General features: G+C 39.5%; 1 protein-coding gene across 1 annotated transcript in view; it reads right to left on the bottom strand.

The window, feature by feature from the left end:
• Window positions 1–27969, bottom strand: part of LOC103369379 (rho GTPase-activating protein 26) — an 89815-nt gene that overhangs the window by 2512 nt on the left and 59334 nt on the right. Inside the window, exons 16-23 of the mRNA XM_008298085.1 lie at window positions 27242–27300; window positions 18890–18995; window positions 16263–16422; window positions 14703–14847; window positions 14198–14381; window positions 3494–3529; window positions 3251–3361; window positions 2038–2129 (exon numbers count right to left, since the gene is read on the bottom strand). Coding sequence (XP_008296307.1) covers window positions 2038–2129; window positions 3251–3361; window positions 3494–3529; window positions 14198–14381; window positions 14703–14847; window positions 16263–16422; window positions 18890–18995; window positions 27242–27300 — 893 coding nt within the window. The remainder of the gene's footprint in view (window positions 1–2037; window positions 2130–3250; window positions 3362–3493; window positions 3530–14197; window positions 14382–14702; window positions 14848–16262; window positions 16423–18889; window positions 18996–27241; window positions 27301–27969) is intronic.

Consider the following 27969-nt stretch of genomic DNA (forward strand, 5'->3'; position numbering starts at 1 on the left):
TTTGGTGCTAAGGAGGTAACATACGACAGCGTTGGTCAGAGACTGTCACCGCTGCCTTCTGCTGAAAGCAAAGTTACAGTTAGTGAGCCAAAGCAGAACATCTGGGCCTTAAAACCAAAGCAGTGGGTTATAAGATGCTATGAAGTCCAGCAGAGCTGAGGGGAACAGAAGAATCAGATTTGTAATTTGGGAACACAAATGACAAATTTATGCAAAGACATTTTTTTTTTTTTGACTGATGGTAAGCCAAAAGAATGCTATTCTTGTGTATTGTTTCAATATTAACTCAAATACATTATCCTGTTTATTATTATTTCTCTGTTGCTGTTGGACTTTGCTGAGATTTCTGCTGATTTAGATTCAAACGTGCACATGTTCCAGTAACTCCCTCATAGGCTGCATAAAGCCGCAGAGCTTGATGTGTACAGTATGAATTCCAATAGCAGTGCAATTTTGAGGAAACAATGTAATTGAATACATTTTGGGTCACTGTGGTCTGCAGTATATTGTAATGTTCTGGCTAAAGATCCATTAAACAAAAAGTCCTCTGGGAAGATTTGGGAACATCGCTGCACAAGTAAGCTGTGTGTTCACCACATCTGTCCTCCCCTGCAGACCACACCACCATATATTAACATCAAAGAGGGAAACTGATTGTGAACCCAACATAAGGCCGTGCACTGGGTTTCTGTCTGTGCTTCGTCTTCATTGTGCTGCCTGAATGAAACCAATTTGTGCACGACTCAAAACTGATCACATTCTCCGTCTACAATAAACACACATTTTCGATAGTCCGACACCTGACTGCTTTAAAAAAATGTCCTGATGAGGTTGTAGTATGACCTCCACAGGGGCAGCTGGAATGCTACGTCCTTGGCTAACCATGAGAAGACTGCGGTGCTGAGATGCCACTTTAAAGATTGCAAGTCTTTAGGGTCACATTATGACCCAAAGAGCTGGGATGACACTGCTCTGAACTACATAACTCTTGGTGGTCTATTTAGAGACAATGTGCCAACTGGCATGACCAACAAAAGTAAATCAGAACTAATACCGAGTGTGTCTGTGTTTGCACCGTGTTTCACGCTGCGATGGCTATCCAGGTCAACTGAAAATCTGTGAGATAAGCACACAAATACTGCCTTAACAGTTTTATCATCCTTAAATTTGTTCAAATCTGGTCTTCATTAGAAGAGCTGAGCCAAAGAAAAGTGTGGAGAGATGAATGTGATTTGGGAACTTGAGATTGGAGAAATTAGGCTCACAGGGCCTGTGACTCTCTGATGGGATGAAAAAGAAAGAAAGAAAGAAAGAAAGAAAGAAAGAAAGAAAGAAAGAAAGAAAGAAAGAAAGAAAGAAAGAAAGAATCTGTTCAACACTTCCCTTTACTATCCTTTGTGCTTGTTTTTGTGTAGGGGAACTTTCATTTGTATACATGTTTTTACCCAAACCAGAGCATGCAACCTCTCTGCTCTGAAAAATATGAACATCTTGGCGGTATGCAAAAGCAATGCATTTCACTTGGCTGCATCTGTAACAGCCTTTTCTTCTTGCCAGCTTCCAACATACTGTGTGTTCATCCAAGCCCAATTTAATAAAAGGTGGTAGATAAAAATACATTTGACAAATGGGAAACTATATTACACCCTATGGATTCAGTCTCCCAGCAATTAGCTGCAAGGTGTTAATTAAAAAAATGTTTTAATTAGTGCTCATTATTCTCTGCTCCAATATGATCAACTCAAATTACACGAGGAAAAAACTGAAGGACACATGACAAGGGAACATTATTTTTTAAATTTTTATTTTAAAGAAGTATTGTTTAGGGGAAAATAGTGTTAAAGTTCATTTAGATCTAATTTTGGGCAATTAATTACTTGGATAACTAAACATATCATGAAATGTGGTATTGAGGCTAAATGACGTCCAACAAATTCCCAAGGCTGACTTTTTGTTTTGACAGCACATTGTTTCTATACACCAACCCACGTTCTTTCCCTTTTTGCTTTCTGCTGGCAAGTCCAGAGCCTGACTCACCATTCTCAAAGATGGTTCCAGCGATGAAGGACAGCTCGGAGTCATGCTCTGCTTTGCAGGCGTACAGCGCTCGAGCCTTTCTGCCTGCAATACTGCAGACGGGGAGAGAAGTTAGAGTGAGAGCAGGTTTCGTGCTGATTTATGGGGAAAAAACAATGAGCTTGGAAATTGAAATAATGCTTAATTTCAACACCAATGTACACCTAAAGTAACACCTCAAGTTACGCATACCATAAAGACAGGTCATTACTTTATATTAACGGTTTTATAACAACCTAGCTGCTATATTCACACATGAAAATGGAGGTTTTCCTGCACAAGCCAAACTTACAAGATGCGATCTTATTAGATTGTTAAGGATTTATAAAAGTTCTAGTTTTGTTTTTTATTCATGGACACAATGGCAATATATTTTAGTTTTTAAATTACAGTGACCTGTACTTAGTCTGCCACAGAATCTGTCAACTGCTATGTAAAGGTTAACAGTTGAAGGAAATACAATTCAGATCAGAACAAGAGATGTTTGCAGCTTCTACAACAGCACCGGGTCACTTGAGGCTTGAAATGTGAAGCACTGAACTATCCTGACACTGTATGTCTGCCAGGGTTCAGTTAAGTAACTGCATCCAATTAAGGTGCATTTTTATTACAATTTAAACAGAGAAGCTTACATAAGAATGACTGCTGTCTGACCTGCGTAAAAAATAGTTGAGAGCGCATCCTTGATCTAAGACACTACAAAGATTCTCTGAGGGGCAATTAGGCTTTTAAAATTCCCCCCTTTCATGGGGAAGATCAGAGGTCGCGTCCTCGACATGACAGCTCCTCCAACCTTGTAGAGTGGAAGCATCCTGCAGCAGTGGAACCCTTTGGATTAAAAAGCTACTTCTTTGCCGTTCTTCAGGAAATCAAAGTAGAAGAGCTACTAAGCTAAAATAATACTCTACTAGCATATTGCTGACAGCATTTATGTAATTTATTGAGCAGCATTCGAATGCCTGAATCAAATTTTCCAACAGGACAACACCTCAACAAACTATTGTATCTCAGTTAGAAGAAAAAAAAGTGCTTTCATTTTGTTTTCTTTCCTCTCTTTAGTCTGTCATCGGCACACAGTCACACACATTTACAGCTCAGATTTTCCTGGGATACTTCAGTCTGCTATTTCTTCACTTGATTAGTGACAAGTTGGCTTTAAACAACAAGAACCAACCTGACAGGAGAGGAGTCACTGGAGGCAGAGGATGTCGGCTGCGGGCTGGAAGGGGCAGAGAACATCGGCCAGGAAGGGGAACGTGGTGAGGTGGGACTGGGGGATGTCGCACTGATGAGAACATTAAAACAGAATGACAAGTTGGCAGAGTTATAGAGACAGAAAAAAGAAATAAATCAATCAATCGCATATGTATACTGCAGAGCTGTGGGCATTAAGCTGTAAAAGACACGTTTTTCTCACCTGGTTGGGATGCTGCCACGACTCTTTGGGTTCAGCCTGGAAAATGAAAAAGAAAAGCCAAGATGAAGTCATTGTTTCCAACCAATGAGACATATGTTAAGTATTAAAAGGTTTTTTTTGACTTACGAAAGCAAAGATAGTTATTTTAACTAGCCATACATTAATTTGTACGTTGCACTTATGAAGGGTTTACTACTTACAGACACTCTGACTGAAGAGAGACGATAATGTGCTGCACATTGACTAAAGCCACGATGTTAAATGAATGCCAGTCACCAAGATGAATACAATACACTGGTGAAGTCAAAAACAAATAAAATGACTTCACCATTTTTTTTAGTACTTACTAAGTGGTCACATGTCAAAATAATAGAACACAATAGACTACATTAGAGCTGTAATAACACGCAGTTGTGGTGTGATTGCCTCCAAGTTCTAGAAACAGTGTGCATCTAGAGTAATAAAATCTCATTTCCAAATGGTCGATGGATGTGGCGCCATAAAATATAATTCATCCCTTTATCTCAGCAAGCTGTATGCCTTCGTCGATGCATTTGTCATTCAGTTCATCTAATCTGGTGCTGCAAGATGCTGGTGAACGCACACCGCCAGCCACCAAGCGCACACAAACACACAAGGCACGGCCGGGTTTTATAACATGCCTTGAGTTCATTTTCCTTCACAAGTCTGCTTTAGTGATTAACATATACATAGATTATTACACAACTGTGTCAGAAAATTTGGACAAAACCAGAGCCAGCAGAGCCATGAGGAAACTGAACACCCACCACTTTGCTTTTACACTATTGCACTGAAAAGAGAGAGAAAAAAAAAACTCAGCCAGGCTGTTGTGCATCATTCCTGGCGACATGTGCTTCAGGATCAAAGATATTTTTTCTTTGAATTTCAATGCTCACATGCCTTAAAAGGCTGGACTGTACAATCGAGTTGTCGTTTAATGTTCATCATTAGTCACATTTAGTCAATATACAGAGAGCCATCTATAGATGCAGGCAATTATAATAATATGATAATAACCTCTCATGGGAGGTAATTAAACACAGACTATTCTCAGAGGAATCTTGTGTGCTAACCTTCCTTTTCATATACTCAAAGTGAAACACAATTTGTCTCCATTATCTAAAGGCTTCACAACTGCTTCTTGGGCCTTTTTCTTCTGATTTGTCTACCACAAGGATTTCAGATGGGAAATCAACAGAGATCCTACAATGAACTTTAAAATACCTTTCATTTCCCCTCATAATCACTGACATTATGTCGCAAGAATGGAGTTACACGGTGCTACTCAAGTCAGGACTGCCGAGGATTGCTGTATTCAGCTTAGAATTTGTGCATGTGAAGATGTCGAGCAAAAACTCTCATCAAGAGCACAGTGCAAGAAGTACATAAGTTTTGAGTGCTGCTTCTATTTACGCATTAAGTTTGCTAGAAGTTCTGTTTCAACCCATTTAAATTTTTGTCTTAAAGTTTGCTGGTCAGTTTCCAAACACACTAAACATATCGGACTGAATTGGGAGTGTTGAGAACATCTATTTTTTTGTTTCATATTTGAGATGTGGACATGGTTCCACTATAAACAAGACACTGAGATATCATCATATCATACAGTTGATATAAAGGTGCTAGGTGCAGTGCTCAGCTGCATACAGATATGGAGCAGCATTCACAATCATTTGGAGTTGCGTTTCTGGTCATCTCATGAGTATAGGCCCAGTATTCACTCGCATTTTATCTCTTTTTTGGTCTACACCAACTCCTAAGAAATAAATCTTGCTCCCTGGTGGCTATTAGGTTACTTCAAAGATTGTTCTTGCAATATTTTTTTAACATAGTCTCTTTCAACTTCAGCGCAGTTGGTCCGTCGATGTTAAAGTGTCGCTATCTCTTTGTAGAAGAAGGTTACAACTTGATACCAAATGCTCCTTAACAGCATGCATGCATGACTTTATCATCACTCTGAAAATAGCAACTACGCAAGAAGTATTTCATTTTGGGAAACAAAAGATGATGATGATGGTGCCAGTTTGGGTGAGTAAAGTGCATGGGGGCAACAGTCTAAAGCCACATTTGGCTGCTTCTGCCACCTGTGGTGTGTGGAGGGGTACATTACCATGGAGCAAAAACACAACATCTCAAAGCTTTCCTCTACGTTTTTTTTTTGTTTTTTTTTTTTTGGATGATGATATAAGGCTTTATATTATACAGTTATGCCCCAAAATGGGAGTTACGCCCTTCGTTTCTGGGTGAGGCTGAGAATTTTTCTTTCTTGTAAATGCTCCACAATGTCCAGCAAAAAGTTACCAAGTATAGCGGCTGTTTTGTACTGTAAAGGCAGCACAGAGTGGGTTTGCATAAACTTTTTTTTTTTTTTTTCCATCTGCCTGTTGCAGGTCAAAACAGCCAGAATGAGTAAGCTGCAGGCAATAAAATCAAAGCTCTTGAAGCTTTTCAAGATGTTAAAAAGCTCATCTGAGGTCAGGGAAACTGTCGACTTAGGTGAAAATTTGACGCAGTTTGTCACAGTGAGCAACATCTTTCACATGACACAGTTGTTTCATTTATGATTAATATATAAAATCTTGATTAGATCAGCTTTTCAATAGAGGCACTGTGCAACCACATGACTAGCAACAGCAGTATGCAACACTTTTTTTCTTCTGGTCTCCTCCATTCATTTTTTTTTACAGCATCACATCAATGAGTCAGAACATTAATATGTGTCTTCTTATCCAACTCTCTGCATACATACATACATATGGTTGCCACAGCAACGTTGCTGAGTTTTAAGGTCATATTTGTGATATTATGGTTTCTCTCTCTCTGAGAGCAAATGCATGACTCACCTAAATAACAGCTGTTCATACTTTAACAAACATGGACAGAAAGAAGAAAAATTATGAACGTACTTTTCTTCTTTTTTTTTTTGGGGATCATTCTGTCCAGCTGCTGTTTGCCGGCTGATAATATTCATTTTTACTTTGTAACAGAATCTCATTTTACCAGGTGACAAATGTAGACAGAGGGGTATAATTCATTCTTGATCTTGACTTCATGGTAAACAGACAGAGCTGTGACTGGGATGTGAATGAACTGGTGACGGAAAAAATAAAGTCCTTTTATTCTTGTGAATAGTGCATTAAATCAGCCTGCTTTTTATTTGCTGGTATAACTGATTTGCATCCTGCTGTGCAGATAACTACCAGGACCAGCGTTACTCTCCATAAGACAGAATTAACAAGCTCAATCAGGCACACTCGTGAATTTTATCGCTGCGTCTCTCTCATTGTGGTATTTGTTTATTTGTCACCTGTTTTGATTATCACTGAGAGACCGATTCACCTTCTCTCTTCATTTCTCACTCACAGTCCAATCAACGTGCTCGCTCTCATCTCCTTCGTCTTTTCCAGTTTCTTTTTGACCTTTCCAGCCCTCTTTTACCTATTCTTCTTTTCCTCCCTCCATCTGAGATGTTGGAGAACGGTTTCCGGGTGACAATCAAGCTATTTTGATCCCCGATATAAATCAGTCGTGGTCTCTTTGCTCTCACATTTGCAAGCATAGTGCACAAAAATAAAATAAATAAATAAAAAACACTACAGGGTACAAAGTAAATCAACTGGTTTCAAGTAAATGTAGTCTCCCCTTCCCACTCACAGCACATCTGACAGCTGATTTAATTAAACTGATGTCTCTCCCCTTCCTTCTGATAGGTCATCAATTCACTGAGTTACGACACACCCACACATACAATGCACGCTTCCATGTCATTACATTTGAGTGCAAAGGCATAAAAGCTGCCTACAATCAAACATCTTTAGACAATGCATGTTGGTCAACATTTTCACAGCTTTAAATCTATCTGACTACCAATACTTTTCAAAGTGAAGCAATATTTTTCTCTGTAACCAATATGATGTGAATATCTGTATGCATTTTTTTTTTCCTGCTGATACAATAAAAAGGTTAAATTCTTTAATCCTTCTGGGGTGTAACACCATCATGCAGTGCTCGCCTTGACTTTTTCCAGTGTCATAAATACGGTTTACAACCTAGTTAAGATCCGTTAAGTAGGAATGTATCATCTGCTGCCTAAAAGGCTCGATGCAAAATAAATCAGCATGACCCGTGTGACCTGCAAATACCAAGTTTGGACTCCAGAAAAAACACAAGGGTGCAAAAAGTGCTCAGAAATATTTCAATAATGAGAATCGTAAATTTTAGGTGCTACTGTTGTCACAGAGGTGTGTGACTGAGCCTGACATCATGTGTATGCTTTTATAACAAGAGCAAGATGCTGTGGATTAAAGTAATATAGAGGGAAGGTAAGCGTTTAGAGAAGTCTATCTATACAAATGACGCATGAATATATCTGTTGCCTCAAGGCCATTATGACGGACTGATACTATCGCATCTTTTTCCAGTAGAGCTGCACACTTACTCCTGTAATTTGCCTAAATAATTTACCTCAGTGACAAGTGAGCACGATCTTTGCTTGCCCTTAACTTCAGACCTTTCCTCTCCTTCCCACCAAATTCTCAAACTTCAATTTCGAGCAGCCAAAGGACACAGAGAAACAGAAATGTCGGAGAGATAAAATCATACAAAACTTTCTCTGATCTTAATGCCACTGGCAAAACAACAACAATACAAAAAAAAAGATCCAGTGTTTCCAGGATTGCAGCTTTAAGATGCATTAGAAGCCTGAAGTTGAATCCCCTATGAGTGACTGGCAGCGCTCAGTGTAATATCTGCAAGATCTGAGAGCGTGAGAAAGCTGCACTGTGTCTGCATTGTGCTGAAGGCAAAAAGGGAAAGAAAAAAAAATGGGAGAAAATATCAAGCATCTCCATCAATCAAAAGCAAGCAGATGCAGACGCGTGTAACCTGGTGACTGACACTGTATGCATGTGTGTAAAAGGGCATTTTGCTGTGAGGCGGAAAAAAATCTTAATGGTTCACAAAGAAGATCTTTTTCAGCTGATAACTCCCTATCCAAAAACTTCTCCAAATGCAAAAAAGCCAGGAGAAACAAATAAAAATCCACTTACTTTCCCCAAGGGATTGAAGTATGACAGAGAGACAGATTTTGCCATTCACGTTTTCACCTTAGTGCAGCAGGTCCAATGTTAAGTCAATGAGGTCAGCAGTCATATTCATCACTAGTGCTACTGTTTAATGTATTACAGACTCAAGAGGTCACACGTCGGCCAGTGTTGTTTAGTTCTTTTTACTTATTTTGCACTACTAGGAAGAGTAACTGGGAGGTGATTTGTACGTGAGAACTTAAAAGATATTTTCCTGAAAGAAGTGTGAAGAGACATGCACACATTTTCCACCTGAAAACAAACAAACAAAAAAAAAAGAAAAACCCAGACTAGTAGTCGAGGTGCCAATACTTAAAATAAAATCCGCCTCGGGGGAGTGCAGTGTTTTTGAAGGCCTAGTTGTTAACCTCTGAACTTTGTACCTCTCTCTTGTCTGTGATGAGTGCGCATGCTGGCTTTTCTTGGAAATTTGTGATTTGTGGCTCTGGGAGATTGAGAAAGCAAAGTCCCAGTCAGTTACAAAACACAGTCCGTCTTTGCTGGTTGGCTAAAAATGTTTTATGTTGTACATTGGCTGGACTAAATCAGATCTTTGGCAAGAGTATGTTTTAAAGTCTTGATCCTAAACGTTGCATGTAAAGCAAGTTTTGTTGCAAGACTTCTACCAACTTAGTATTTATGTTTAGCTTCTTTTTTTTTTTTTTTTTTAACAGTACATTGGAACATTCAGTTCCTAGTACAAGTGAAGCTTCCAAAACACTGGATGTTACACTGTTTACAATGCAGCTAAACAGTTTCTCTTTGTTAAATACTGGTACTTGTGTTTACTATAGACAGACTAATGTGTTAGTATAATATATGCCAGTAGATGTAGATGTGGACTTAAAGAGGGCAAGCAACTCTTTATTGTGCATCTATTTTTTTTTAAACCATCAAAATCACAATCACTAGGAAATATTACTCCAACTAATCATCAATGCTCCAAATCCATCACTTTACAAAATAAGAATTGCTGCTCAAGCTAATGAGTGTTTCCTTTGTGTAATTGTATTGTAAGTACTGCTTCAGTTCTCCTCAACTTTAGATCAGCCTTAATAGGTTTATAATGATCTAAATGGAAAAACAAATAAACAAAAGATGTGTGATCTTGAGCTGTTCATCTGCGCTGCACTCACAGTTGTTGTTTATGATCTTCTTACTTTTTCATAGCTTCTCCTCTTCTTTTTTAAACTTTGTGTACTTTGGAGCCCTTTTCCCTGCTAAACATCAAACTTGTGGTTTTTGTCTGACAAACTCGTTTCTGTATTTGTCTGATCTGTGACCAGCAGGTCCAGCTCACCCCCCTGACCTGTAAGAAAGCTGAAATCAGATACAGTTCAAACATCAGAAGCCTTAAACAGCTTTTCTTTTGTCCCTTTTCAACCCATCTTCTTCGTTTTGTATTGATTTACGAATCTGTTAGAGGGAGTTAGAGGATGTATAACAGTTCAAAGAGCCACATAAGGTATCATGCCAAATGCAAAACGATCCCTCCATCAAAGACAGCGATTGCATCCAAAAAAAAAAATATGTGAAGAAATCATTTTGCAACGATTTTCTGTTTTGGTGTCATATCAGAGACAAAATGCGTTTTCTCAAGTTGCCTGGAGGACAATTGCCGTCATTGTCAAGAGCATTTTACTGAACATCCTGGCACCAAAATCTGACTTTTAGTTTAATGCTGAGATGCACCTTTTCAATAAATGGATTTAAGTTAAAGTTTTAACATCTGTATGTTAGTTTTCCTTTGTAGACTTTGATGATTTCTAATATTTATTGTGCTATTACCTATCAAACAGATCAAAAGAGCCTGAACTATTTATTTAAATGAATGTGCTTATTGCATCAATTGAACTCATATTTCTCATTTAATTTTAGAGCCAGTTTGTCTGAGATATACAGAACTGTGCACAACTATGTTTTAGGCATTAAAGGTACACTGAGGACGGTTTGAAAAATAATGCCCTTTTTTTTTTTTAACTAATCGATTAACTTCAAAGTGCAAACAATAGGGGAGAAAAAAACAAATGGTGTCACCTTTCCTATTCTGCTCAGTATACTTGAGCCTAGTTTAGAGTGTTGGACAAGGAAGTTGTTCTAAACATCATCAAGAGGTTGCACAGTTCTGTGGATTTAGGCTCAGAGTTTTGTGTCTCCTAATGTAATCACAGATGGACTTGATGATGTTGTAATCAGGGCTTTGAGGGGATGATATCATTTGTTGCAGGACTCCTTGTTCTTCCTGTTTCTGATGATAGTTCTTTAGGACTGTGGCTGTGTGTTTTGGGGTTGCTGTTCTGTTGCAGAGCCCAAAAAAATCTCTCTTCACCTCTTATAGTCGTCTAGTCATGGTGCCAAGAAAAAAACTGTTTCAAATTTTGTAGAGAACCACACAGAACTGAAATAAGCTGACGGCAGATTTTTGCTGACGACAAACGCAGACTCCCTACAATGTGGGACGGATGCTTTAAAAGAGCACTCTGGTAAGAGCTTGAGAATCTCGCTTCATCTATCTTGGCCTTCACAGCTCCTTTGAGATTCACACTTCACTGACTACTCTAGCCAGATAGCTTTGGAAATACACGTTCTCTTTCCCCCTAGGATGTAGTGTTTTCATTGTGGTCGGCTGTCAAATAGCTGGAAATCACTCAACAGCTATCTTTAAATCTAAAATAAAATCCTCTGATGTGTGTCTGTTCACACTGAGCCTGCAGAGTTGTGACCACACGCTGGTCTTTCGTCATGCATGAAAACAAAATACAGCCATGATCCAAGTGCGAAGAGCGCAGCGTTTTACATCTTAGAAACTGCAAGATGCAATTAAATTTGCGGTGGCGGAGTTAATGAAGGGAGTTCTGTTTCCCACTTTGCACAGTACAAATATAAAGGGGCCACATGTAGCATCGCCATAAGAGGGGAGAAGACGGAAAATAAAGATAGAAGCCCTCCAACATATAATTTCATACACCATTACGTGCCCTATCGTGGTCACATGGATTGTTCAACACAGTCATTAAATGCCTCTTTGATGCGACCCATAACGCAAAGACAATCTGAAAGCATTTCTTTCTGTCTCCAGAGCTTTTGAACATCTCTTTCAAGCGCTCTTTAAATGCAATATTTTAATGCTCTCTGCTTATATCATTATATAGATTTCATTAAATCCTGATGTGAACCCTGGCCCAAAATAATTAAGAATTAAATACTATTATTGACTAAATGCTAATTTACTATCTGAATATTTTCAATTACACTTGACATTTAAAGGGTGTCCTTTTTTCACAATCAAGTGCAGACATTGCACAAGTCATACGACTCCTTTCATCAACTTTTCAACTTGTGGCATTTTTTGGTACAATTAGAGGATGAAGCTGCTCGTCGATGGCGGTTTGAACATCGTCTCACTTTTCAGATTTATGACATACAGCAGCTAAATGCAGCCTTTTTTTCATTCAGGATTTGTTCAAATTATTGGAGTAGTACAGACAGGACTGTGCACCATTCCTCCCCTCTGTGGGATTGTATTATACATATACTGTACATTTAGTGGTGGAATAACCAACTTTGTCTACACTGTGCAGTAATGGAAGACGAAAAGTTTACATTTCTTTCCGGTTTCTGGGTTATTTGTATCCAAATCCTGCAAAACTTTTGCTCAGCTTTTTTCATTCCACTGCAATTCGACAAATGATAAACCAAAGATAAGCTTCCCAGACAGGACAACAACAGATAGAGGAAGTCAAATTAAAACAACTTTAGGACCTTTGTGAATATTATTTAACACTATTCCACCATGCATCTGCAACACTGGCTGCATTGAGGTTTAAGTTCTGGCACTGAAGTACATTTAGAGTGAAGGTACAACGATGTGTCATTGCTGTAAAGGCATGTTGAAAAAATGTGTAGCTTGAGTCAATTTCTACAAGTGCGGTAGATGTTCAAACATGTAGCTTTGATTTATGAGTGAGATTATTCATCCAATGTCGTCATCAGTGACCGAACACAGCTTTCAGACGAGAATCTCACTTGTAAACAGATGAGCGAAGACATGGTTCAAAAGATAGACGTTAACATCAGTGACAAACAATTCACACCAAGAGGGGAGATAATAAATAAAGGCTGGCAGTAACAACTATCAAGGATTGACAGATGAAAAAAAATTTAAAAAATGCAGACAGTAAGTGAGAATAAGTGGAGGTAGCAGTGGGAAGACAGACGGAGAAAAATAATCAGCAGTGACGTGGAATCACATGGCTGACGTGCCGCGCTTGAAATGTTCTGTCACTTTTGTGTCAGTAAATGATGATCGGTGCCGTAGAGTGTATCTCTTGTCTCAGTCTAACAAGCTGTATGTCAACACCAAAGCGGCTCGTAGGCAACATCATAAAAGCTGATGATCCCACGGAGATGAACAGAAGATAAAGACGCTGTTTGTGCAAGCGGTACATTAGCGTGTCAGCCCAAGTGCTCAGCCTTGTGTCACTGTGAATTCCATATGCAGGTGTGTGTGTGTGTTTACGCCTATTAATAACCTCAGGATGGGCGTGTTCAGTGTTTATATGGAGATATATGGTACTTCTCACTGGGAGACAGGCTTGCTCAGGCTTGTAAAAATATTTTTGTCTCAGTTGGTCATTGGTTACAGTTGTGTAAAGTGGTGGTCAGGCAGCCTGAAAAGTGGGCACGCTGCGTAGTGTAAATCCAAGATACACAGCGCTGAGCAGCAGTCTTTTTTTTTGTTTTATTTAAACTGTACTTGACTAAATTATGTAACTGCTACATTTCCCTCTATATGCATGTGAATGTGATTTTGTCTACATTCTTTAATTCTTTTCCATGCTTTTGGGATTTCATTTCTGGCCTTTTACTTCTCTAAGCTGCTAAAAAAGCATGTGCCATGTGTGCATGTGCTCATTAACACTTGTGTCTGTGTGTGCCAAAACAATGTGTTTATACATTCTTGAGCTGTATGTGCACACTGGAGGTTAATGTTTGCACACGTGTTCATAGACACCTGTACACAGACACCTACTGTTCAACTGTCATTAATTCTTATCTTAACTCTCTCATTGCTTTCTGTGTTCTCTTCTTTACCTTATTGTTGCATCTGCACCTGACTTCATATTATGTGTGCAAATCATCCTGATCTCCGCAATATAAGTTGTGGTCATCATATTTTGTGTTATTGTAAAAAAATTCCTTGACAAATATCCAGATTTTTATTTTATTTTTTTTACAAAGATGCTTTTTAGATTTTAGGTCCACAGACACCCAGAAGTTTTTGTGTTGCTAGCCACAAAAAGACGATAAAAATAAACAAAAAAACGTGAAATAAGATGCTGATTACATGTAAGTGTAATTAATTAGACAAACGGCTTAAAAGTGTTGAATCTGCACAGATAACAGTACTTTTAGAATCTGACATTTACTTAGGATTTTATATTTAAAGACTTATTTTTGTCCATTTTTGACCCAATTTTTACGATAAAAATTAAAACATATTTACTGTTATTATGTCTTTTAATTTGCGATAAATAATGACGCCCATCTTTGAGAAACTACATGGGGTAACGTGGGATAATCCCACCGTGCTACTCACAGTGAGCTGGGCCGGATCTGCCGGCCGTCCTGCTCTCCATCGTTGCTGGTCAGACTATGTCTCGGAGTTCGACTTTGGCTGCTGCTGCCACTGCTGCTGCTGCTGCTGCTGTTGCAGTTGGCAGAGGAGGACACTGGCTGTTGCAAATCCGCTGTGGTGTTGACAACACTGTTCCTCTTCTCACCTACAAGGTTGAAAAAAGATTCACATGTATTTATATAAAACTCCTCATATATAACTTTTTGGTGTTTACAGCCACAAAAAAGTCATTTTCCTGTTGAAACTGTAGATCTACTGACCACTGTGAACTAACAGAAGGCAGAAGTGTGTATCAAACTGACCACTGACTAACAACTGTCTGCTATTTATGCCTTAAAAAACACTGCGACTCTAGAGACTGCATTTGATATGCATGAGACCTCATTAAGAATAAAATAGAATAAAGGAAAACCATTATCCATAAAATGTAATACTGTTATTAAGAAAACTATGTCTTTCAGCTCACCTTTCTGGGAATGTGTTGGTGTGTGGAAGAGAGTGAGAGGCCTCTCGCTGCAGGATGGGGCTTTGCTCTCAGCACTTCTCCTCCTGGACAGGTTGAGCTGCATGTTGGCTGAACCGCCTGCAGAATTTGGCACGTCCCTGAATATCTGCAGAAACAAGACACTCAGGTTTGAGCGCAACCAAAGATAAAACACAGCATGTAAAATCTCAAAATGCAAATGGTGTCAACAGTTACAGACAAGCCAACATGTATGTAGCATGTTCTTGCTGATGTAGATTAACTTATGTTAAATGTATCACTTATGAGTTAAATGTTGTGGCAGACTGATCTGAGTCAGCAAAAGGATATTAAAAAAAAAAAAAAAAAGCAAAAGTCAGACCACCCATGGTCCTATGACTCATTTTTAAGATTAGGTAAGAAGACAGATGGTCTAATATGTGAGCAGATACAGTTTACACATATTATTAATTGCAGGATTTATGCAACTGAACTGCAACCATTGCAGTTACCAAGCAAAAAAAAAAACAAAGCTGCTAGCAGTGGCGTGTAAAGCGCCTTTTAAATGAGAGTGATTACATACGCAGAAGCTTAACAACAGAAGACATTGTGGGTTTTGGTCTGCAATTTGTGGTTCTGATCATGACATTACTGAAATTTATGTTTACTTCTATAACTACAGTTAAGCAAAGATGCACACAACTGTGATAGAAACATACACACACTGTATGTTTTTCACTGTTTCCCCCACAACCGATGCTGCTCTGCCGGGACGAGTCTGTTATGTCAGAATTTTTATTCTGCTTTTTGAACAGCTCCACACCCATAGCGAAACTCGAAAAGAAAAAGGAGCTGGGGAATGTCTTTTCACGCACCGAATTAGCTGTTTTGGCTGCACAAAAGAACAATAAACTGCCATTAGGAGGATCACATAAAATATACAAATGCTTCACTACATATGTCACTAAGTTCAAATTAAATCATTTCAGTGTGGTTTAGAGCCTGCTAAGCTGTCATAAGGTTCCTGTCACAGCACTTACACTCCTGTTGTTTTGTTTTTACACACAGTTTTGCATTGCAGACAGCTGCTGTATGGGAGGTCTAAAGAGTGAAGTGTGTTTCCTGCGCGTGCATGTTGTGTATCATCCTTTCAACACACACCTCTACAGTGCAGGTGTAGCGTATGTGTCATTTGTCTGCGTTCAAGTGTGTGTTTCATTCACTGACTGAACTCGCTGTGTGCAACAACGTGAGGGTCTCAAACAGCCACGGTGTTGCCATGGTAATGACTGTAAGCAGCTTGGCCTGCCAATAAGCTGCTTGTATCTAAAGTGGCTTTGAAGTGTTTATAAAGTATATACAGTTGTGTGTGCATGCATGTGTGTATGTGTGTGTCTAACAGGTGCTCGTTCAGATATAAATTGTTTGGTGCATTAATTGCTGTTTCAATGCAAAAATTACACAGCAGTTAATCCCCATTGAAAAAGGAAAGTAATTCATTTAATCTTTAACCACGTCAACAAGCTCTCTGCTATTCATTTTGCGCATATGCAGCCTTCTTACTCGCTCATGATGCTCTATGAGGATCTCCACTACAATGTTCTGAAACTTGATGTCCATGATGGCAGCCACCGTCTCCTCCTGCGGGCGGAGCAGAGTTGGCCCGAAGACCACACCCAGATTGGCAATGGTCATTAGGTTTTGCTGGTGGTGACTGGCCACGCTGTTGAGAGGAGCAGACAGAGAGAAAGATGTATGCTTATTACAAATTAGAAACATGCAATATGACAAGATTTAAAGTTGCAGTACTCAAAATTTTTATATTAGCTTATAGTGACTTATAGTCACATCCAAAGAGAAATGTCCAAGTCTGCAGAAATTCTTTTAAAAAGTCAAAAAAAGATACAGAAGTGTAATAAAATAGTCTCTTTTTTTAAATTTCCATTTAGTCTGGTGACGTCTACAGTTCAGATTCTGGGGCTATGCAGTTCCTTTTGAATGTCAGACCTATGGTATATCTCTGAGAGCTAAAAATCCTCTCTGAACATTCAAATGTAGCTCAGCTTCACGACAACTGTTGGATTCCACCTCTAAAACCAGCATTACCTGAAAAATATATTTTTTAGTGTCTTTCAGCTCATTGTTTTAGGTTTTCTGCAGCTTTACTGTTGCGAATTACTACTTTCATCAACCTTTTATCTACAGCTCCTAGGAATTCTTTTCAATAAAAAAGAAGCACTAATCATCCCACCATATACTACCCATACAGGACCACAGCAGTCATGCAAAGTTAGCAACAGGGTAGTGAACATAGCCCGCAATATCACAACTACACAGAAAAGATACAACTATAGAAGTTGGTAGAGACAAAACAGAGCCAACACAGCGGTGAATTAAAGTTAAACAACAGACAAAATGAATGATGCAGTTGCATATAACTGAGTTGACAATCAGTGTGGAAAAGAAAAATTGGAGACAGAGGGCAATTTTTGGCAAAAATCTAACTTTTTAATCATTTTTCTTTATATTTACATAATTCTATTCGTTCCTTTGCTTCAAAGAGTAAAGAGCAAAGTGACGAAGGAGGCACCAGTTGTCTGTGAACATCAGGTCAAAACAGGTCCGCACACTGAATGGGAAGACCTGCAGTCAGTGGACAGCCAGATAAAAATCAGGAGGATGCCAGAGAAAGGAGATGAGGTATTTTTCTCTGTTTATGTAGTGTGTGTGTGCTTACAACAATCCGCCAGTGGAGCTTCACTGATTTTAAAGTGTGAGCGAGTCAGGCAACAAAATCATATCAAGTGGGATACATCAACAAATTTTCAATTTTACAAAAGAAGAAAAGGACACACGATAAGAACATCTAGCTGAAGGCAACAATAAATTACTTTGACTTTCACTCTCTTCACGTCGTATCCATTATGATCCTCACTGCTTAAACTATTATTTATTGTTGTTTCGTCTTATTTTGACACAGTTTATATTCCACCACAGCTGTTTTTTCATCTGTATTCACTGAAAAACTTGTATCCCGTTCTATGAATGCATTGCCAATGATGCAGTAAATCTTTAGATCTTATCTGAACTGAAACAGACGGAGAGCTGATGTGTGCTGTGATCCAGCCATTCTACCTATAAGCTTGTGATGACGGCCGTCGGCAGGTGTAATCCACTAAGCCCAGGTAAATACGGACATGCCCTCGAAGCGCCTGCATGCGCGCTCGCCTACACGTGGTATAAATATGGCTGATGTCCCATTTGTCGCAGATTGTATCATGCTGCCGTTGTTGAAGTGAAAGCCTGTTAAAGCCAGAGGGCTTAGATTCAGGTTTAGACTGAAAACACAATGCCGGCCGGCTGCTTTAGAAGAATAATTATACATAAGCCAACAGTGTCATGCTCTGTTTTCTTGTGGTTATGTAACCTGTAGACAGACAATGCGGTTTATTCATAAAGTTTCTCCTGCATACATTAAACAGTGTTGCTGCTTGTGTACAGTATAGAAACATTCCATATGTGCAGGCAAAATTGTGATTCGCCCAGGGTCGAGAGAAAATAAAATAAGAGAATTGTCACGGGATGGCCTTCACAGAGGAAAAACGAGGTCTTTGCAGAGGTCTAACAATAGCTGAATTTATTATTGTGGGGTGCTTATCAGTATATGTCGTGCAGAAAAGTCCTTGGACAAAATGTTGCTTTCCAATCAGCTGAAAAAGTGACAAGAATCCAATTATTTCTCAATAAGTTTGTACGTTACTTCAGTGTTAAAACTGGGATGAACACATTTACTGTAGATACATTCATGTCTTAATTTCACTTGCAAAATAAAGTAGACAGAAAAAATAATGACTATTCTACCAAATTTAGCCCAGTTTTAAAATAGAGACATGGTTTGACCCGGTAATCACTGCGGCCACAGCAGTTCCTGCACCACCTGGCATTAACAGACAGACCTGCATCTGTCCTTTCAAAGGATAAGTCAGAAAACAGATTTAGCTCGGTGGCTGCTGAATGGGTTTCTATTTTAGTACACTCTGCATTAATGCATGTGGTCAAGAGATTACAATGAGCACTAATCCTTCTCGAGGACAGTTGACAACAGCAATCAAGCAAAGGAGTGTACGGCAAAATAAAAAAATAAAAAACGATTGCAGTTAAACGTCTCTGCCCCATGTGTCTCCACCTACTTGGCCAGGTGTTTCATGAGCAGCTCCAGCATCTGTCTGTTCTTCTCTGGCAGCCGGTGCACCAGAGCATGGATCTCGGTCACTCTGGCCTCAGGGTTGTCCATCTCTGGAAAAAGAGAGACATAAAGGGAGATTGTTGGAGAAACAGACTTTAGGTTGTCACACATGATTATTTATTTATTGATGCATACTGTATATGGGCACTACGGCCAAAAAAATATATATCAAAAATACTCAAACTTAACTCAGCTTAAGTGTTTACTAATATAATGCAAGGATGCATCCAAGCTGCTTTTTGTTGTTTAATAGATGCTTCTATTTCTCTAAGAGGTCAATGAGTACACATTTGGAAGCTCTCGGTACAGAGATTCAAGTAAACGTAAGAATCGAAAATAAATAGGTACAAAGACCTCAAGTAAACAGCCTTGGTCAGCTTTTTCACAAAATGAATCACTCAGATTTAGTTGAGCTGTTAAATTCAGGTCCAGGTACATCAACTTGCAACACGTTACAAATGCATACTAAACCACAACCAAAAACTGTCCCCACAAATGCACAATAAATCCTGTTTGAGTCATTTTAGTTAAAAACTACATCATCTTTTCTTTTCTTTTTTTTTTTTTTTTTCGGGAAATAACTTTTATAAAGTACCTATTTATGGGAAACAATCAGACTTTAAGGAGTTGTGGCTGAGTGTCACAAACAGGGTAAAGAAGTCGGCACATCTTCTGTTTTGGATTTGTTGACCATAACAAAAATACTGATTAACGCTCGTCTTATGCGTGAGCTTCTGTAATTACCATTACAAAGAAAAATCTGACACTTGAACTCAAAGAGCATTTCTCCACAAGACAAAGAGACACAGAAAGATGCACAGAGCAGACAAGACGGGCAGGTAGGTTTTGTCACAGGGTGTTTAACGCTGCTGCAGAGTGGGAAAGCTCTGCGTCCCGGTAGACAGGCGGGGCAGACAGACCTGTTGTTGATGAATGACTATAATAAGTTACGGCTCCAGAGCCAGTCAATAGAGAGATGACAGCAGACTCACACTAGATCAACCCTCAGGCTGTGGCTGTCAGCGCCACACAGTACACCCACAACTGGCAGAGCATCTCACACACAGGCATTTTATAACAGGGCAGATGAGCTCCACAACACATACCGAAACTCTAATACACACAGTAAATACATGCACGCATGGAGACAACAATAACTACAAACACAGAAAACAAAAACATGCAACCACTCACTTAAACATTCACACATATATATGTGTCCACTACACCCACATACGTCTTTGTAAAGATGCATGCACATGAAAACGGTAACGCTCATCATTTACAACAATGCATCCTTCACTGTGCTACTTCACAAACACATTATGCACGAGCAGACAGCCTTTCCTTCCACCAAACCTTGGACACACGTACGGAGAGCATTGCATGCATATGCATTAGGTTTTTGATTCTGCAATTCTCTGCCATGAATGGAAGTTTCTGACCAACTGCAGGTTCGCAAACAGAGCTATAATTGCGGTCGCACACACATTTTGGCAAAATATGTTGGTTTGCTTTATTGTTCGACCTGATTTACAACTTTGCCTTTGGACGGATTCATTGTGAAATAAACAAGAACATTAGTGGTATTTCGCACCATACTCACACTCACATACCGCAAATACACAAACCAACAGCTGTGATGTGTCAAAAAAACAGAACACACATGCACTCTGAGTGACTATATAACAATGTGGTCAGCAGCTATGGTGCTGAGTAATTACAACAAGCAAAAGTCAATCATCCCCACAGTTATTCCTCGCTAAACAGATGTCAACCTTTCAAAGTAAATTCTCTTTCACCTTAAATTTCAACCCCTTGGACCAAAAACATAACGTATTCATGTTTTGTCGTTTACCCTGCTGTAGGAGCGCATGCGTACAAAAGCAGTTACACACAAATATGTACGCAGCTACCCACACTTGCAACATCCCATTAAAATTCTTGCATACACATGAATTTAGCTCAAACTCTTCACAGCATTGTGGCCACACAGGGTTGAAAAAAAAAAATGGGACAATTTTCTAGCATTTAAAAAAGATTACACAAGACTATATTACAAACAGCAGAGGGTAATGCACCTTAGATAGCTTAAAAATTTGACTTTTTGTTTGCTGCAACCGAAATGTGCAGCCTGGATGTAACAATAAATGTACATCAAACCATTCGCACTGACAATTTAACCTTTCACTTGTGGTATTCTATATAATCAGTACACAATTACCATCCCTATTTCACTCTTTAGGCTGATGACATTTTGTGAACACTATCTAATGGAGGTTAAAGCCTATTAATCACTCTGACCAACTCTCACAACAATTGGTCACGTCTACAAGAATTGAGTGAATCCCATTTTCCTTACAGTGCCTGGTTCAAAAAAAAAAAAAAACACCCTATCTGAGTCTCCCTTTATCAAACTGTGCATCTCTTAAGCAGAAGCGGATTTTGATTACGTATGGAGTGCAGTCTTTCATATCAAGTAGGGCAGCAAACGTGCAAATCCACAGAAAGTAGATGACGCAGCTTCAAGTTGACTGTTAGTTGATCCTTAAACTCCAGCACCACCATCAGCCCTGCTTTCTTATAATTCATTATTCATAGTTCCCACCCTGTACAGTATGTGCAGCATCTCCCGCACCTCAGCGCTGCATGCTGCTGGGATTCACATGCAGGCTGGCTACATAAGGCTGGTAACATGATGTTTTACAGGAGCTACTCTCCTGGAAACTTTCTTCATAAGTTCCTACAAATTAGCTTGCATTTAGCTGTGCATGATATTTCTAGGAAATGGTTCAGAATCTGACAAGACATCTATCAGAATTTCTTTGGATTCAAACATGTAACTCCAAGATTCACTCTCACTGCTCTGAACAATGACTTTTCAGGATTCTCCAGCCAGCAAATGCACAACTTCTCACAGTCGAGAACATGAAAAAAAAAAACTAAAAACTTTTATTCTATGGTAATAACTAGCAAGTCAAGGCAACCAAATGCTACCTTAAAGTAGAGTCTCAACAAATTGTGTGCTAGGGCTGGGAGACAGAACTGAAAAAATGCTCACAATAAAATATTTCATGTCAGTCATTAATTTGATTTTAACCAACATAGTCTACTTAAATGGTAATAATTCTATTCCTAACACAACAATGAAAAACATATAAATAAATCAAATTATTCACGATAAAAATATATCAACTTTGATAATAAGTAAAACGTGGAAGTGCACAGAGGTCGACCAGGCAACTGCAATTAATCTAAGGTTCTGAGTGGCTGGTTCAGGACCAGGTGTCCTCAGACAGAGCATCCCAGAATAAAGTCAGTCAATGGTGACGGCTACTGGTTTGTCACCCAGATTTATGCTCTACAACAGCATGCTGTAGTTGTTATGGTATTTATTGACAGCTAGCGTTGGTTGCAGAAGTATAAGTCATTCATTCAATAGCAAGACATCAAACGTTTACATGTTGAATTGTACTAATGCAAAATTAGGGAAAGTGTTCTGAAGTAGGAGTACACTGAAGGTGTTTGCTTTTGAATGTTTGACTACTACTGTAGACGCAAAGTGAAAGTATATCACAAGTATTATTATATGCCTTGCTTTAAAAGTAAATCCAAGAGTTGTAGCACACTGTTAGGATGCAGCCTAGAATGAAGCTATCCAACCCGCGAGGAGACATTCAGTGAAACCCTAAACATGCTGGATGGGATTTAATTTAAATGCCTTGGGATCCCCCGATGCAAAAAGGTGTTTTTGTCTTTTTCAAATGTTCACAATTGAATGGGTGGGGGATGAAAAGCCTGCTGTGCGTGGAGAACGGCCGAACGTGATAAATAATAAAAGCCGTGAAATTGCTGCACAGCCCTGCACGTTAATGGTGGCACACTTTTTGTGCACACAAAAAGTAATGGAAATAGCTGTGTAAAGTACTTTTAAAAAAAGAGCGGTGGAGAAAGAAGTACAACATACTTTCTCAGTTATGCACAACTGGCTAGATGCAGCCACCACAATTCCAACATCACAAATAGACCCTGTTCAATGATCTAATAAGAACTTCATCCGCAACATACTGATGCTGCAGCCTGCTAAAACCAAAACAAGTGGCAGGAAAATGAATGAATTCATGAATGTGTAAACTGAAATCAAACTGACATGTTTAGAACTGGAGGTTGAGATTCAGAGACGATACCTGCTGATCAAACCTTCCTTCTGGGATAAACTTCTACAGTTGTGTTCAAAATAACAGCAGTCCAACATGACTAACCAGATCAGCCACTGTTTTTGGTAGAAATTATATCATCACATGGCAAACAATTTACCAGTTGGTGTAGAAGAGACAGAGAAACCAACAGACCCAACATTCATGATATACATGCTCCTGAGTCTGTGTAATTGAATAATTAATTGAAAGGGGAGTGTTCAAAATACTAGCAGTGTGGAGTTCAATCAGTGAGGTCATTCATTATGTGAAAAAACAGGTGTCATTCAGGTGGCCCTTATTTAAGGATGAAGCCAGCACATGTTGTACATGCAATTTTCCCTGAAAACCTGAGGAAGACGGGTCGTTCCAGACACTGTTCAGAAGAACAGTGTGCTTTAATTAAAATGTTGATTGGAGAGGAGAAAACGAGCAGAAAATGATAGGCTGCTCAGCTGAAATGATCTCCAATGTTTTGAAATGGAAAGCAAAACCAGAGAGACGTGGAAGAAAACGGAAGACTACAATTCGAATGGATCGAACAACAGCCAGAATAGCAACGACTCAGCCAATGATCAGCTCCAGGGAGATGAAAGATGGTCTGAAGCTACCTGTGAGTACTGTGACAATCAGAAGATGCTTGTGTGAGGCTAATCTATCGGCAAGAAGCCCCCGCAAAGTCCCACTGTTAAAACAAAGACATGTGCTGAAGAGGATACAATTTGCCAAACAACATATTGACTGGCCTAAAGAGAAATGGAGAAACATTTTGTAGACTGATAAAAGTAAGATTGTTCTTTTTGGGTCCAAGGGCCGCAGACAGTTTGTCAGACGACCCCCAAACACTGAATCCAAGCCATAGTACACTCTGAAGACCGTGAAGCATGGTGGCACAAGCAACATGATATGGGGCTGGTTCTCTTACTATGGTGTCGGTCCTATTTATCGCATACCAGGGATCATGGATCAATTTGCTTATATCAAAACACTTGAAGAGGTCATGCTGCCTTATGCTGAAGACGAAATGCCCTTTAAATGGGTGTTTCAACAAGACAACAAAGCCAAACACATCAGTAAGCGAGCAGCATCTTGGTTCCAGACCAACAAAATTAAGGTTATGGCGTGGCCCAATCCCTGGACCTTAATCCAATAGAAAACTTGTGGGGTGACATCAGAAATGCTGTGTCTGAGGTAAAACCAAGAAATGCAGAGTAACTATGAAAGGTTGTCAAATCATGCTGGGCTAGGATACCTCTTTACAGGTGCCAGAAGCTGGTTGGCTCCATGCAGCATAGATGTCAAGCAGTTCTCAAAAACAGTGGTTATACAACTAAACACTAGTTTAGTGATTCACAGGAATGCTAAATTGTAACATTTTTTCAGTTTATTGAGTAAATTTTTGAGTTTGTATTGAAAAATGCAAACACTGCTATTTTTTTTTAATAACTCAATATCATTTTTTCCCTTCATTTTCTGTAAAGTAATTCAAATATTGATACATTTTTCTTCATGTTTTGATGTAAAATATAATGTTCAGTGTTCCCAATGAATGGAAATAAAAATAAAACAAGGCTATTATTTTGAACACAACTGTATATTCAGCCTTCATCTGACCGCTTCTGCAGAGAGGGCAGAAAACAAATCCCTCCATCAGGTATCACAGTTGTGGCAAACCCATGCATTAAGAGATAAATATCAACTGACACTTCTTAAATGAGGGAATCAATACCTAAAACGGGAGAAGAGGGGAAGAAGGGAACTCTGATGAGAGCTTTTAGAGGAAATGTGAAACGAAATGAGCTATGTGGCATGGAGGTCGGACTCTCAAACTGGCTTTAAATTCAACTCATGACCATCATCTTTCACCCCTATACAATCTCTTATCTTTTCATTTCGTTCTTTGGCGTATTACATTATGAAGTCCAAACTAAAGCCAAAGTGAAAAAAGTTCGGTCTGGCTTTAAAGAAGCTTTACAAAACACCTTCACCTTGCTGCGGTGAAAAAAATGAAGCCAGTTAAAGGGATTCTAGCATTTCTTACAAGTGCAGGTGTTATATAGGAGGATGGATTAAAAATAGAGAGAATCAAAGAAGAAATGTGAGAAAAACACCAATGCAAGCAAAACCTAATGACTGGAGCCAGAGCAATTACTGTATGTGTTTGTTCTTGCCAGTACATGCCCAATACAGGTATTACAAACCCAGGTGGCACTCTGTCTGCCCTCTCCTCCTCCTCCTCCCTCTCCTCCTCCTCCTCATCTTTCTTTCCCTCACACCAACCCTTTTTTCCACCCAATTCCCTCCACTTCTTCTACCCTTGCCTCTGATTCCAGCAGATATTTGGAAGTGGATGAGTGTAAGTAGAGACGAAACTTGCGTAGGAGGAGGAAGATGAGGTCCATGAGCTTGGTGATGGGAGGAGCTGGAGATGACGTGTGAAGGCGAGGACAAAAAAGGGTGGAGCCGAACGAGGAAGTTCAAACGAGGACACTGTCCTCAAAACATACTTCCGAAAAAAATCAGCCATGGAAAAAAAACCAAAAGTTCACTCATGCCCGCAGACACGCATCCTCGCACACATGCAGATACACACAGATGCACGGCATTGCAATGCAGACACCTGCATCAACAGAAACTGGTTCACGCTCGGGGGAGACTGAAAAGATTAACACCAGGAAACATACAGCATAAATCTGTAAATTCCTGCTAACAGTTTGCAAACACGTTATATTTTATGATTATTACAAAACCATGATCACATGCATGATGGCATTGATGGTCGAAGTTGGTATTTCAACAAAAACTACCTTGGCAGGCTTAACTACAGCTCGTCTAATACACATATGTTGCACATTCTTTCATTTTCTTTCCAGTTGGCCTCGCCATGGAGCCATTTCCTTACAACACCGTCAGAGACACTCGATCATTTCCTGGAGTTTTTTCACACGTCAGCTCAGTTTTCAGAGGATTAGCTGCCGACAAACAAAGAAAGCAGGTCGCTGATACAACCTTTCAGTCTCGACCGGACCGGCTTTTGACTGAACTGCACCTGAGCTTGGTAGAATGAATCCAAATTTTCTGTAAAAATAAAAAGCAATCATGGAAATATAGCATAAAGCCAGGTTCAGTCAGCCAAACTCCACTGAACTAGATCAAACAACACCCGATAAAACGTAGAAGCTCAAACTATCGGATTTAGCTGATGCCTATTAGTGTAAAGTCTCTATTTCAAGGCTTGAATCAGGTAGTGTTTGTAAAAGTTTATTTTGTAGCCTAGCAGAGACAGGAAGAATATAATACACTGAAATGATTGCCGTGACTGTTGGAGAGTTTAGGCAATCTGTCTTCAAGACAGCGGAGTGTTTTTGGAAAATGAAACTATTTATCCTGACTCAATAAGCCGCACCCCTCAGGTGCTGTTGCAAAAGAAGGAACATTTTGCAGCTGCTGTCTGACCCAAGACAACGACAAGCTTTTACTGGTTTATCCCTTTTTGATCACCTCCCTGGGCTTTTCCCCCTTCAAGTGGAATCTGAATCTCATAAATACTGCATGAAAACCCCCCACACACAGCAGGTCAGTAACATCCTGTGTGCCAAACACAATGTAAAGCAGCGCACTGAGGGGGCTCAGCTAACCGCAGCAAGCAGACAGGTAGAGGTGTCCTGGCGGCACAGTGGGTGTCCGGGCATCTCGGCAGGTGAACTTTCCATTTGCACGCGGCAATTGATTTAATGGCAAGTCATGACCAGTTCATTCACATGTTTTTTTTCCTCCGAATGAAAGAAGTCGTTTTTTTGGGAGAGGAAAGGAAAAGATGTTAAAATATGTTCACCTTTTAATCCATTTGTATGCATTAATGAAGTTACTCAAGAAGATTTCAGCTTAAATTGACAGATTAAAAGGGTTTTCTTTGCTAATAATTTGTTTTAAGAATCGGTGCAATCGTTATAAATCATATGATTCTTTATTTAGTACAGATGGTGTTTCGTTTTAACCCACAGTAGTCTGGATAGCTGTTTGCAATGTTTTTAACCACAAGCAGGAGGATGAATACAGATTTGAGAGGGGAATGATATACACGAAAGGAAAACACTCACTTGCAGCTTTGATGAAGCTCCTCTGATACTGGTATGTCATAAGGGGTGCGGGCAGCATCCTGGAAAGACAGAAGATGGAGATGTCAAGTACAGAATATCAGCTTGAAAGTATGGAGAAAAGAAAAAAAAAGGTTTGGCTGCTTTGCGAAAATCAATAAATCTAAATAGGTCTGGATGAGCGCTCATACGAGTATGTTCTCCTTCTCATCTTTTTTTTTTTCGTCGACCAGACCAGCTCCCCACAGTTGGACATGAGCTTTTCGCTACTGCCTGATGAGAGTAATGGCCCCTGCTGCTTCTCAATGAGGCCTGACCTGAGAGTCTTGATGCTGTAAATGTGCGTACGTGTGTTGGACAGCAGGTGTTTCTGTAAATCTGTCCATTTATGTGCCAATGAAGTGCATGTGTGTGTAAGTGCATGAATGCGTGCCGATGTCAGTGTTTGCGTACCGGTGGGCTCATGTTGTGTAACAGTGGAGATACATCGAGATATAGTAGATTGAGCACAGCACAGCATGACCACTACTCCTCCTGACATTTGTCCGTCCATTTAGCTGCCTTTTTCCTAACCTCTCATGAGCCCTTCCGTATCTCATTGCCAATTACTGTAATGCTCTAGTGGAAGTCATTTAACCATCAACTCCTATACAGTGGCCAGAGGGTAACTGGGATGTATTTGTACAGGGAACATGCAACTATGATGCAACTGTATGAAGCAAAACACTGCT

The sequence above is a fragment of the Stegastes partitus genome, unplaced genomic scaffold, assembly GCF_000690725.1.
Source record: "Stegastes partitus isolate 25-593 unplaced genomic scaffold, Stegastes_partitus-1.0.2 Scaffold28, whole genome shotgun sequence".
In the NCBI taxonomy this organism is placed as follows: Eukaryota; Metazoa; Chordata; class Actinopteri; family Pomacentridae; genus Stegastes; species Stegastes partitus.